The sequence below is a fragment of the Salvelinus fontinalis genome, chromosome 7 (genome assembly GCF_029448725.1).
Source record: "Salvelinus fontinalis isolate EN_2023a chromosome 7, ASM2944872v1, whole genome shotgun sequence".
NCBI classification, from domain to species: domain Eukaryota; kingdom Metazoa; phylum Chordata; class Actinopteri; order Salmoniformes; family Salmonidae; genus Salvelinus; species Salvelinus fontinalis.
The window spans coordinates 38,265,262-38,279,595 of NC_074671.1; the positions used below are offsets into that span (position 1 = coordinate 38,265,262).

The 14,334-nt window shown below is 41.9% G+C and overlaps 1 protein-coding gene across 4 annotated transcripts in view; it reads left to right on the forward strand.

The window, feature by feature from the left end:
* The window catches only part of LOC129859460 (cadherin-18-like), a 409,192-nt gene extending 395,847 nt beyond the window's left edge, over positions 1-13,345 (forward strand). For all 4 annotated transcript variants that reach the window (XM_055929274.1, XM_055929278.1, XM_055929277.1 and 1 more), the window contains 2 exons: positions 8,981-9,235; positions 12,519-13,345. In XM_055929274.1, coding sequence (XP_055785249.1) covers positions 8,981-9,235; positions 12,519-13,036 — 773 coding nt within the window. In that variant the 3' untranslated portion in view covers positions 13,037-13,345. The remainder of the gene's footprint in view (positions 1-8,980; positions 9,236-12,518) is intronic.
* The last annotated feature ends 989 nt before the right edge of the window (positions 13,346-14,334 follow it).

A 14,334-nucleotide genomic window follows, 5' to 3' on the forward strand; every position in this document is an offset into this window, starting at 1 on the left:
TAGAGACATCAGGGACTGTAACATTCTCTGTTTTCACAGAATAATTGCTCTCTCCGGATATACCATCCCTAACCATACAGCCAACATTGCTCAGACCTAAATAAAGAGCTCTCTGGGAAGAAGAAAGGCTGAGGTGTATGTTTCATGTTGTTTTATTAATGACTCATGGTGTGATTGTGATAGCGTACAGGAATTCAAGTTATTTTGTTCACCCGACCTAGAATACCTCACAATCAAATGCCAACTGTTTAACCTCCCAAGAGAATTGTCTTTGGTTATAGTCACAGCCGTGTATATTCCCATTCAAGTCGATACCACAACGGCCCTCAAGGAACTACACTGGAAAACTGGAAACCACATATCCTGAGGCCGCATTTATTTTAGCTAGTGATTTTAACAAGGCATTTCTGAGGAAAAACCTACTGAAGTTCTATCAACACATTGCTTGTAGTACTCGTGCTTCAAAATCTCTCGACTATTGTTACTCTCCCTTCCCGGGATGGCTACAAGGCACTCCCCGGCCCTCCTTTCAGTAAATCCGTTCAGGACTCCATTCTGCTCCTCCCGTCCTATAGGCAGAAACTCAAACAGGAAGTACCCATGCTAAGATCTATTCAACACTGGTCTGACCAATTGGAATTCATGCTACAATATTGTTTTAAACACACGGACTGGGATATGTTCCAGGTTTCCTCTGAGAATAACATTGGCATATACACTGACACAGTGACTGACTTCATCAGTAAGTGTATAGGGGATGTTGTTCCCACTGTGACTATTAAAACCTACCCAAATCAAAAACCGTGGATAGATGGCAGCATTTGCGCGAACCACAGCATTTAACCACGACAAGGTGCTTGGGAATATGTTTGAATACAAACAGTGCAGTTATGCCCTCCGTAAGGCAATCAAACAGGTAAAACGTTAGTACAGAGAAGTGTAGTCACAATTCAATGGCTTCAACACGAGACCTACAGTATGTGGCATGGACAATCACGGATTGAAAAGGGAAAACCAGTCGCATTGCGTACATCGATATCTTTCTTCTGGTCAAGCTAAACACCTTCACCCGCTTTGAGAATAACCCAGAGCCACCGACAGGGCCGACCAAGGACTGTGAGCTCTCGTTCTTCGTGGCCGACGTGAGTAAGACGTTATTACTGCACTGTTGGAGCTAGAAACACAAGCATTTCACTACACCTGCAATAACATCTGCTCAGTATGTGTACAGTGTGTGTGACCAATAAAATTTGATTTGATTTTGATCCCAGTTATGTTCCAAATGGGTCCTTACAATAGAGACACAACATGTCTGTGTCCCTATATTCCCTATATAGTTCACTACTTTTAACCAGAACCCTATAGGCCCTGATCAAAAGAAGTGCATTACATAGAGAATAGGGTGTCATTTGAGATGCAGTCAATGTGTCTATGCTCTATAAATAAATTGTACTGCCGCAAAAACTTTTACACTGATAGCCATAAAAACTAGGTTAAAGAAAACACACTGGCAAAGTGATACCTTCTGAATGGTGCTTTTGTTAAGTGTGGTATGTGCCCTCTCGTTTCTGCTGACTACACGTTGAGTTTTAAAACAACCATTAAAGCAGTATGGATACTTTAGAGGCCCATTTATCCTGTCTGGCTACAACCCTGTCTCCTGAATCTCTAAAGCTATTAGAAAACGTTTGAATTCCATTGCTGCTATTTTCTGTGCTTCTCGGAATGAAAGATATATCGCTCTGTTTCAAGGTTTAAAACCCCCCAAAATACATCTTTTATGTTGTGATTTATGTTGCAACATTTAATTAAAAATGTCTATGAGAAGGAGACGTATAACTCAACAGTGTGATGCACACAATGCAATACACAATGCAATCGGGAGATGCAGTATCCAGGATTGGCCTTGAATAAGGCTGGTCAAAAAACAAGAAACAGACATGCCTTCCCGATGCTAACTTTACAATTATTAAACATTACATCCCTTTGATCCTAGTTGTAATGAACACATTGGGAGACAGAGCGCTGGTTTCAATCGCAGGGGACAGCAGGTGTTTATTTGTGAAGGACCACAGGAGGAGGCAGGTAGCTGGGTCCAGGGGCAGGCAGAAGGTCATACACATGGGGTCTCAAAAGGCAACAGTACAGGCAGGGAAAAGGCTATTAACATTGTCCAGGAGATCAGGCAATAGGTTGATAACAGGAAATCTAAAGTACAGGCAGGGAATGGGCAAAAGGCATAGTTAGTTTTGGCCTGTCTCACTATCATACACGGGAGGATTACATTAAGGGAAAACCAGTGCTCCGATTTAGAAGCGTATAACAAAACAAACAATACCTCACAATGATGGGGTGCAAAGAACTGAACTAAATAGTGTGTGATAATGACATACAGGTGATCAGAATTCAGGCGATTGGGATCTGGAGAGCGAGCTACGTTCAGTGGATCTACGTGTTCGAGAGTGTGAGTTGGAAGCAGACGTTACACCAGTTTTCTGTGCCACGTCATTGCGATGATATTTGCTTTTCTTTGTCAATTAACTAGAAGGCTATGTTCTCTAAACAACCCAGTTATATAAATAGATCAATAGATTTGTGAAGGCATCTTTCTGGATCCAGTTTGCATACAGAAGAGTTTTTATTATTCCAAGCTAATTAGCTCGCTAAAAGGCGACGCTGTCAAGCCGCTGATATTTGGGAATTTTAATAAGCCAAAGTGTCCTTCATACAGCAAGTTGCTGTGGTGCTCTATTTCGAATAAACATTTGAGACACAATTATCTGGTATAGCATTGGGTGTATTCATGCCATAATCCATTGACTTTGCCAGGGTTTCCCAAACTCGTTGATTGACATGGTAATGGACCAACATTATTCAAGAATATATTAAAAAAAAGGACCCCTCTGACACTGTACGTTACATTGCGGCACGCATTATGCAAATCAGTATGTGCTTTACAGCGTCTTTCCACCAGGGGCAGTGCTTCTCTCTCAGATTAAAAAACATGCTTAACGATATACACTTGTAAGAAGCCTTCATTATTCATGATTTTCATTTCAATTATCATTAGTTTTAATATTATTATGGCTAATATTAAACACATTTTTCGTGAGGAGGGTGCTAATAGCAATGTGGACGTCAATAATTAATCACATAAGACGTTGATGTGCAGAAACTGAAAAAGAACACCACTGCGTCAAACTCTGCATTTACACAAGCACATTCATTTTTGGCTCTCACATTTGTTATGTTAACATTTTGAAATACCTTTGCTGTGTCAACCTTTTCACGGGAGGTGTGCGTTCAATAATTGTGAAATCTCAATAATGCATCACAATAACGCATCTCCTAAATTCTTACGTGTGCTCTCTGTTAAACTTGTTCCGCAAATGACATGCTCTAACCAAAATTGAGATGCAACATTCTTGCACGCCTCTCTTGTTGCTCTTGATTGTGCACAGGTGAAGAAATTTAACTGGAATCCCTAAAAGACAACATGCCACAGCTGCAATAGGTATGAACTATGTGTAATGTTTTTGGACCATTGGCTACCCTGTAAACAGGTACTGACAGGAGCCGTGAGCCACCTCCCTCAGGCCCCTCCCTGCCTTCACCTCCTCATAAGCAGCGTGTAGCTGTTGTTTTGTTCGTGCAACATCATTTATTAAGATAGTGCCAAGGAAATGGACTCACAAAGGTGGATATCATTTCCATGTAATCCAACATGATGCTATTGCATATTTCATGGTAAAAGCAGGTGTTCATGTATATGATGGAGTGAGATTACAGAGGTGAGTTGGTGTTACTGTTGTTAGTTATATATTTTTATATTAATATTGTTGCTTTATACAGTAATTTACTAACGTTAAGTCATTTATTAAAGTTTTTATCCTGTGCTATTGAAAGATATAGTATTAACCCCAAACATTCTCATGCTTTTGTTCATTAACATTATATAAAGTAACATTATATTCCTTCATCTCTCTCTTTGAACAAAATCACATCTATCCCCTCTGATAATACATTTCCCTACATTGTGTGACTTGTATATTTAACGGTATTTATTTATTTATTTATCAAGAAATGATCAATTGTGAGTGTAAAGTGAATTACTTGTGAGTTCATCAATAGTTAATTCAATCAATAGTTAATTTTTCGGGTCATCACTGTGAGCCAATATGACTCTCAAAAGCCATGACAGCTGCAGTTTACTTGTGAAGACAACTTTAGTGCCGTCCTAAAACCCCAAATCAAATTCGACACAAATCTTCAAATGGGTATTTAATTAGAAATTATATAAACTCTTTATAGTGTTTTATTTACATTTTAGAGGTGATAACTTGGACAAATCGGGTGGAAAAAACAGTTTCCCCACACAACATATCTTCACCTTTCACTATCTCTCAGTAGTCTCCGCCTCCCCCTCCGGCCAAACGGGCAGCTTGAAAGTCTCGTCATTGATTTTAATGGAAAGGGGAGAAATTGTGTTTTACAATGGTATTAATATTACAGTTGACCTGGAAGTATAAACATTTTTGGGCTCTAAAACAAGATCAAGTGTACGGAACACCACGGAAGTTCGCTAGCTACCGTTAAAATGTCAAGCTAAAAACAAAAGGTGTGTAAACTGTGTTTACTTCCGTTTACCCTCCACTACACCACTGAGGGTTAGGCATTAAATACATTGATGTAAAAAAAAATATTTGCAACTCTGCCTAGAAGGCCAGCATCCCCGAGTCGCCTCTTCACTGTTGACGTCGAGACTGGTGTTTTGCTGATACTATTTAATGAAGCTGCCAGTTGAGGACTTGTGAGGCGTCAAGAACTAGACACTCTAATGTACTTGTCCTCTTGCTCAGTTGTGCACCGGTCCCTCCCACTCCTCTTTCTATTCTGGTTAGAGCCAGTTTGCGCTGTTCTGTGATCTTCAGTGTCTTGGAAATTTCTCGCATGGAATAGCCTTCATTTCTCAGAACAAGAATAGACTGACGAGTTTCAGAAGAAAGGTCTTTGTTTCTAGCCATTTTGAGCCTGTAATCAAATCCACAAATGCTGATGCTCCAGATACTCCACTAGTCTATAGAAGGCCAGTTGTATTGCTTTTTTAATCAGCATGACAGTTTTCATTTGTGCTAACATAATTGCAAAAGGGTTTTCTAATGATCAGTTAGCCTTTTTAAAATGATAAACTTGGATTAGCTAACACAACGTGCCATTGGAAAACAGGAGTGATGGTTCCTGATAATGGGCCTCTGTACTCCTATGTAGATATTCCATTTTAAAAAATCAGCAGTTTCCAGCTACAATAGTCATTTACATTAGTCATCATTTACAATAGTCATTAACAATGTCTACACTGTATTTCTGATAAATGTGATGTTATTGTAATGGACAAAATGTTTTGCTTTTCTTTAAATAACAAGGACATTTCTAAGTGACCCCAAACTGTTGAATGGTTGTGTATGTATGTATATTATTTTTACTCTGACATTACTCGTCCTAATATTTCTTAATTCTGTACTTTGATGTGTGTGCATTGTTGTGTATTGTTAGATATTACTACACTGTTGGAGCTAGGAACACAAGCAGTTCACTACACTCACAATAAAATGTTCTATGTATGTAACCAATAAATCAAATGTGATTTGATTACAGTACTAATTCTAGCTACTAGTGAGAAAGCTGCCAGTTGATGTCTGTTTCATCAATGTTGAAAGAAAGCCCCAGAGCACAAATTTGACATTTTAGAATGTAGAGGGATTCCAAATTCCAGGACTCTGTTTATCTGGTGCTCATCACTATTGACCCCCCCCCCCCCCAAAAAAAAAAACATCTGCAAAGCCTCTCTTAACTCTATTAATTGATAACTTCACACAAAAAAAGTGATGTCTCTATCTGTTTGTTTGGTAATGCTCTAGCAGAGGAATTGTCTCTGAAGTAAAAATGAAGCCAGTGAGTTGTTTGTACTTGTGCTTAACTAACCCAGGGCTGGGGGAATCCCCAAAGGTACACAGTAGTCTTGCATCCTCAAAAAACACAAAGAAACAGAAACACACACACACTGACACTGACACAGAAACAAAAACACACACACAAAAATACTCACAAACACTTCCAGCGGTGCCCTGTTATATAATGGGGAGCCTAGCATATGAAAAATGAAGCTGCTACCGTAGAACCAACCTTAATTCACAGTCAATAGTCCTAGCTACTGAGAGTACAAAACCTTACGAACACCTTCCTAATATTGAGTTGCACCCCTTTTTGCCCCTCAGAACAGCCTCAATCCGTTGGGCATGGACTACACGGTGTCGAAAGCTCTCCACAGGGATGCTGGTCCATGTTGACTACAATACATCCCACAGTTGTGTCAAAGTTGGCTGGATGTCCTTTGGGTGGTGGACCATTCTTGATCCACATGGGAAACTGTTGCGCGTGAAAAACCCAGCAGGCAGTGTTGCAGCTCTTGAAACACCCAAATCGGTACGCCTGGCACCTACTACCAGACCCCGTTCATCTTTTGGCTTGCCCATTCAAACGCTGAATGGAAAACATACACAATCCATGTCTCAATTGTCTTCAGGCTTAAAATTATTTTTTACCTGTCTCCTCCCCTTCAGCTACACTGCTTGAAGTGGATTTAACAGGTGACATCAATAAGGGATCATATCTTTCACCTGGATTCACCTGGTCAGTCCAAGTCATGGAAAGAGCAGGTGTTCCTAATATTTTGTACACTCAGTTTCTAGTTGTAGCTATAGCTATATACCCGTAGGTCTTCCTATATGATTGATAGTCATTGGAACCCTCATTATTGTTGAATTTACATTGCAGCTAGTCAGGATATGCTGTATAATACTAAACAAGGTTTATTTTAATAAATGTGAAATTATTTAAAAAAGCATATTTTTTTCTGGTTACCCAGACAGAGCACAGAATCCCTTTCTGGTCTCTTGTTAATTTGTGGCACGTATGGTATGACGTGCCAGAGTGCTCGCGACCTGTCTCTGCTCTCTCTCTCTCTCTCTCTCTCTCACTCACACACACACAAACGCGCACACACACACACTTCAGAGAGATGACAGAGTCGAATGTGATGTAAATGATGACTATGATGTCCTTGCCCACAGACTCAACTCTAATATGATATTGCCATGTCATAGTTGACACAGAGACGGACAGTCTTGTCCTCTCTATTCCACACCAGAATGCTATAATATAGTCTATATTACAATGGATCTGGGCTTCAGATATCAAAGCAATGATAATGAATACTAAACATCTGTCTCCTACCCTCGTTCTTTTGTCTCTCCCTGTTTCTTGGAGGTTGGAGTGGGAGTTGGTGGAGGCCTCGGTAGCACTAGTTTGGTATTTACTACTTTACACTACAGTGCTGTCTGTGGAGGACAAGTTTTTACAGTGACGAGCTAGTTTAAAACCTTTCTCCCTATGGGCCCTGGAAAAATGTAGAGCACTAAAGATGGAATAGGGTGCCGTTTGGCACGTAACCAGTGCCTCTCACAACATCCACTGGATTACCTCCATTTATTTCCCTTTTTTCCTCTCTCACCTTTTTTTAGTAGTGTATCCTCATGGATGTTGAAGGTGAACTGCTCATTTGCTGCTGCTTGATTTATTGTAATGACTCAGAGAGAAAAAAGACAGTACAGGGTCGCAATTCAACGGCTCAGACATGAGATGCATTAAGTAGGGACCTCAGAAAATCGCGGATTATAATGGGTAAACCAGCCAAGTCCGGGACACCGACGCCTCACTCCCAGACAAGCTAAACACCTTCTTCACCCACTTTGAGAAAAGCAACACAGGGCCGCCAACGTGTGCCCCCGCTGCTCATGAGGACTGCGGGCTCCCAATCTCAGTAGCTAACGTGAGTAAAACCTTCAAGCGTGTTAAGCGTTGCGTCGATTACAGCTCAGCTTTTAACGCCATAGTGCCCTCCAAGCTTGTCACTAAGCTCAGGACCTTGGGTATGAACACTTCCCTTTGCAACTGGATCCTAGATTTCCTGACGGGCCAACCCCAGGTTGAGGGTAGGCATCAACACTTCCGCCCAGCTGATCCTCAACAATAGGACCCCCCAGGGGTGTGTGCTCATCCCTTTCCTGTACTCCCTGTTCACCCATTACTGCATGGCCATGCAGGACTCCAACTCAACCATCAAGGTTGCTTACGACAGTAGTAGGCCTGATTGCCAACAACGACGAGACAGCCTACAGGGAGGACGATAGAGGCCTCGACAGAGCGGTAATAGATTGTTGGATACAGTGAATTATAAGTGCAATAATCTGTCTAAACAATTGTTGGAAAAATGACTTGTGTAATGCACGAAGTAGATGTCCTAACCGACTTGCCAAAACTGTAGTTTGTTAATAACAATACATTTGTTGAGTGGTTGAAAAACAGGTTTTAATGACTCCAACCTAAGTGTATGTAAACTTCCGACTTCAACTGTATACTGGTGGACATTCGTAGTTTATATTGTGTAAAAATAAAAATAATTTTTTTTTTAATTGCTTGACATTTGACTGCATTGATAGGTGATAGCAACATAAGCATATCGCTGCACCGCTATAACACCTGCTAAACTGTGTACGCAACCAATACATTTTGATTTGTTAAGAACTACCTCTGGGGAAAAAAACAAAAAACAAACAGAGATCAAGACAACAGATGGAAAGAGAGACATTTACCAGCTTGAGAGAGAGATGAAGCCTGTATGTGTATATCCTGGAATGGAAGCATTTGTATTTCAAAGTGAAAGTGCATTTGCTCAATATCTCCATTAAAAAATCCATCTGTGGGAGTGGGTTCGAGTGGAGCGCTCTAGACAGAATACCCCCTAATGGGAAGTGTGGCCTGGGAAGCTACTATTCCTGAATGAGTCCTCTGCTCTCCGCCAACATGGCTAATTTGCACTAATGAATGCATTCTCGTTCGTTCTCTCTCTCTCCATTTTCAGACAACACAGCGAGCATCATCACACGGCGGAGGCAGTTCAGCCGGCTCGTCCAGGAGCTATACGAGCTCCCCATAGTGGTGTGGGACGGTGGGGAGCCAGCGCTGAGTGGCACTAGTACACTGACCCTGCGGGTGTGCCCGTGCCAGCGCAACGGGAGGGTGCAGACGTGCCAGGATGAGAGGGGCCTCCTCTCCTCGGCAGGCCTCAGCACGGGGGCCCTGATCGCCATCCTGCTGTGCATCGTCATCCTGCTGGGTAGGTGTTGACTGGGTCTGGGCCTGGGTAACAGCAAGTCTAGGAGCATGGTGGAGGGTATGGGCCGCATGGGTGGCATCACACCTGAGGGGCATAGTGGTGAGGATGGGTGCATGCCTTGGGGGCATCATGCCTTAGGGCACGGTAGTAGAACACCTGGGGGGCATCTTGTCTGAGGGGCATGGTGGTGGAGGGTATGGGCGTTACAACGCCTAGAGGCATGGTGAAGGGTAGGGAGGAGAGCAGCAGGAGGGGGTGGATACTTTAAAAGGGATGAATGGAAGGGTGAGGAAGGACTCAGGTGGGTTGTAGAACGAGGGAGGATAGGGAGAAGGTCAGGATGATGGAGAAGTAGAGAACAGAGAGTGAGTGAGATTGGGCCAGATGGGTAGATGGATGTGTGAAGAAAGATGGACAGAGGAGAATCGAAGGTAAAGGAAAGGACAAGGAGACTTGGGAGAAAGGTTTATAAAGAGGGATAGAGCTGTGTTAAACCGATCCAGAAATGTTTTGCTGCGCTGTATTTACTACTTTAGGAAAGACACACTATTTAAGTTAAAGATAGAATCCGCAGTAGGGAAAACAGCGCCACTGTCCTTCCTACAGACGTTGTTATTGTATTTGTTTTGTGGTGAGAAAATGTGCAGTCCATATTGCACTGTTTGCGTGTGCAATGATATCAGAGTAAAAAGAAAATCAAGGGCAGTAACTTCGTTGTTGTGGATTATTACAAAGGAGGTGGACGTTTCAACATTAAAGGGGAACTCCACTCAAAAATCATATTTTAGTATTTTCTTCATTAGTCCACTGTTGATACAATCCCAAAATGCTTGGCATGTCAGCAGTCAAGTCTTCAACATATTGGACCTTCAAGAAGCAACGTGTCACCGGCTCCATCATCATGATGATACAAAACACTTTGCTTCTTGAAAGTCAAATATCTTCCAAACTTGACTGGTGACATGCAAAACATGTATTGACTGTATCAACACCGGACTAATGAAGAAATTACCAAAATATAGTTTTGGAGTTCCCATTTAAGGATTCCAGCTTTAAATGAATGTGTTGTATAGTAAATGGTTTATAGTACGAGAGCAAATAGAATTCGTCAAAGTTCCCACAGAAAACAACTAACAACTTTCCCTTTTCAGCAAAGGGGTTACAACACTACCACCACTGCCAAATACCAACAAAGAGTCTCTCTAGCAAACAGAACAGCGGTAGGACAGGGGAGAGAGCGTGTATAATTAACAGAATCTTCCATCTCCCACTCACCCCTTCTCCCTTGATTGTCCGTGGACATCGGTGCGTGAAGGTGATGCATATTCATATCAGCAGTCTCAGCACGGCATTGCCAGAGTCTGAGGCTCACAGCAACTAAAGGCCATCATCACTGTTTGGAGTGAATGCATGAGCGAGAGACTGCACCTGCATGACTAATCATCAGCAGGAGAGCGATTGATGGGGGGGGGGGGGGACAGAGAAAGTGACAGGGAGAGTGATAGAGAGAGAAGGCTTATCGAGTTACTAGTTGAGGAAGATGGAGATTAGGTGGGGAAGGGAGTGTTAGTGTGAGACAGAGCTGTTTCATGCCTGAACACGGGCGTGAGAGAGACAGACATACAGAGAGACAGAAAAAGAGAGTGGTAAAAAGAGAGAGGGTGACGTATAGATGCTATAGAAACACGACAGGGTGAGCCTTTTTTTAGCAAGAGAACACAACACACACACACAAAAAGACAACAGTGCTAATTCATCAGAGATGAGAAAGCTCTCACTTCGCATGTGTTAAAATGTGTGTCATCCTGAAATAGGGTGCCTTAAACATTGACACTGGCAGGCTGCTAACTAGCCGCCATATGTGTGTCTGATGTTAAATAGTTAATAGCTATTAACACCTGTAGGAGAGGTTAAATAGTGTTGTGATACAAAGATTTCCCCTTTTGATGCTCTTAGCATGACTGTGTCACAGGGATGGAAAGGAGAAGAACTCTATTGGTCTGCCAATGCAGCAGGATGATGTTATTTTACTGATTATACTGAGGCTGCATCCCAAATGGCACCCTATTTCTTTCATACTGTAGTGCACTGCTTTTGACCAGAGCCATATTGGTTCTAGTCAATAGCGCTCTGTTTTATAGAGCGATTTGAGACGCAGGTGAGCGTTTACTTGCTTGGTCATTTCACTGAATGACCGTTTTATTAACATCATTATTAATGCAGAAACCATAACCCCGTTAACTCCGGTAGAAGTTCATGATACAGTAGTTCTACTTCAGCAAATGAAGTATTCTCCTCGAGTTCATTTGCGAGTAAGATACAGTATTATGCGCATCATCATCAGATGTTGTGGATGTAGCCTAGCTACACACATCACTGCTGCTATAGGGGTAATAAGGTTAATTTGAAGGACACTTCATGTCCCACATGGCCCTATTCCCTACATAGTGCACTACATTTGACTAGAAATCTATGGACCCAGGTCAAAAGAAGTGCACTACATAGGGAAAAGGGTGCCATTTCGAACATAGGCTCTGAAACATTCACAATTTTTTTAATAATAATGCACATTCATTCCGGATTCTTCATCAGAGCACAGGAGCTAGATGCGTGTTACAGAGTGTAAATCAATAATACACATTAGCCGTCACTGGTATTAGCTGTAATGACGCTCTCAATGCAAGCTGCTATGAGAATCTTCTCATTATAGACTGCGCATCTCTGGAACAGATTTAACAGGACCGCTCAGCCAAAATACAATAACAACAACACCATCTCCACTCCATTTTATGATATTGACTGAGGTACTTTAACTATACAGTAAGTATCTGAATCCGAAATGCCACCCTGTTCCCTTTATAGTGCACTACTTTTGACCAGAGCCCTATGGGCCCTGGTTAAAAGTAGTGCACTATATAGGGAATAGGATGCAATTTGAGCGGAAAACAGAGCTTTAATTTTTCTAGCTGTTTACCACCCATAACATGTTAATTTATTATGAATTAATAACCAACATAGTGACACCGCACGCAGAGCATGGCATTAGCATTGCCATCAGACGTGGATATTGTAGTGAACCTCTACTGATAAGATGTGTTGTTGTGAAACCAACCGTTTTGTTATTTCCATTACTGTTGTTGTTTCCATTACTGTTGTTGTTGGCATGGTGTTTTTGCTTGTCACTCTCTTCTGCGGCAATCGTAGTTCTCTTTACCGCTTCGTTGCTGGCGTTGTTTCTATTACTGTTGATGTTGAGGCAACGTCTCTCCTTGTCTTCCTCCAGCGATCGTGGTTCTGTTCATCACCCTGCGACGGAGCAAGAAGGAGCCCCTCATCATCTCCGAGGAGGACGTCCGCGAGAATGTGGTAACATACGACGACGAGGGGGGCGGCGAGGAGGACACTGAGGCCTTCGACATCATCACCCTACGGAACCCGGCCGCCGCCGAGGAGCTCAAGTTCAGGCGGGACATCCGGCCGGAGGCGGCTCGACAACGCGGGCAAAACCGAGGCCGCCACAGTCCCCCGGAGCTGAACCAGGTGGATGTGCAGGAGTTTATTAAACAAAGACTGGTGGAGGCGGACATGGACACTAGCGGGCCTCCATATGACTCCCTCCAGACCTACGCATACGAGGGTCAAATGTCTCCGACAGGTTCCATCAGCTCTCTGGACTCCCCGGGAACACACTCAGAACAGGATTATAACTACCTGGACGACTGGGGGCCTGAGTTTCAGAAACTGGCAGAACTCTACGAGGAGGATACGGATGTAGCAGTTGCGGTGACAGTGGCGACCTAGCCTGTCAACGTCGGTCACACCGTCTGTAAAACCAAAACCTTTCTCTCTCTGTCCTCCTCCTCGACTTGTTTTAAAACGATAAAATAGAAATGCTTTTGAACTCGTTCCAGCTGATCTACTTTTACTGTTGAATTGCAGACTGCCCCTTTTTTCAGTTTTCCATTTGGAACGTGGGTCTAGTATGCGGATGGATTGCTTTTGGGGTGGAACAATATTAAGGATAACGGAAAAAGGAAAATATTTTTCCTGTTGTATATTTTTTATTGCTCAATAAAGTCCTTAATTCCATATGAGTGGATATATGTGAAATGGATTGTCAACTTTTTTTCTGGAGAATTTAAAGGTCATCTTAGAACAGACATCATTATGCAAAGATTTACGCATTTAATGCACAAGAAAAGTTATACTGAACCATCACTTTCAGGTGTATCTATTCTAAACAATCATTACAGCTGGTCATGTGTGACACCACACAAAAACAATTCAATTGACACTAAGGCTTTCTTAATTTTACAACATAGATGGCAACAATTCTTCTTAAAATGTATATTGATTGCAAAACCGCCACTAACTGGGCTTTTAATTTAATACCAGTATGTACAACTGTCTGCCGCGATAAGATAAAGATCAAGTATCATACTGTACCTTACATTAGAGATTCATGACATTCGCGTTAAGAAAATTAAAAAAATACTATTCTGAAAAATTACATCAGAGGAGAATCAAGGATATTGCATTAGTAAAACATAAAACACGGTCCCTATAGACCTTAAACCTTCGTCCCAAATGGCTCCCTAGGCCTAGTACACTACGTTTGGCCAGAGCCCTATGGGACCTGGTTAAAAATAGTGCACTGTATAGGGAATATAGTGCCATTTGGGAAGCACTTATGCAGGCTTTTTACTGTGTGTGCTTATTTCATGAAAATAACTCAAAATATATGTTCACTCATTTTTTTTCCCTGAGCCTCCTTTTTGCATTTAAATGCTCAGGCTGATTGCGTGTTGATACAAATTGAAGTACAGTATATTTACATACAAAGCCCAGATTGGTAGATAGGACTTTTAGACTCTAGAGGAGGGTACATTTGCAAATAAATGATGACTGGTCATTGGTCAGAATATTGAGATCAGATTGTGATGTCATGATCTGGGCCAAAAACTCCATCCCACCTGAACAGGCTGAAATTCCAGGATTTTTTTTTCAAACAGCTCTTACACACAAAGGGCATTATCATAATTTTTACAATTTCAGAGTGTTATTTCAACCTCATAGTGTATAAACATCTTCTTTTTTTA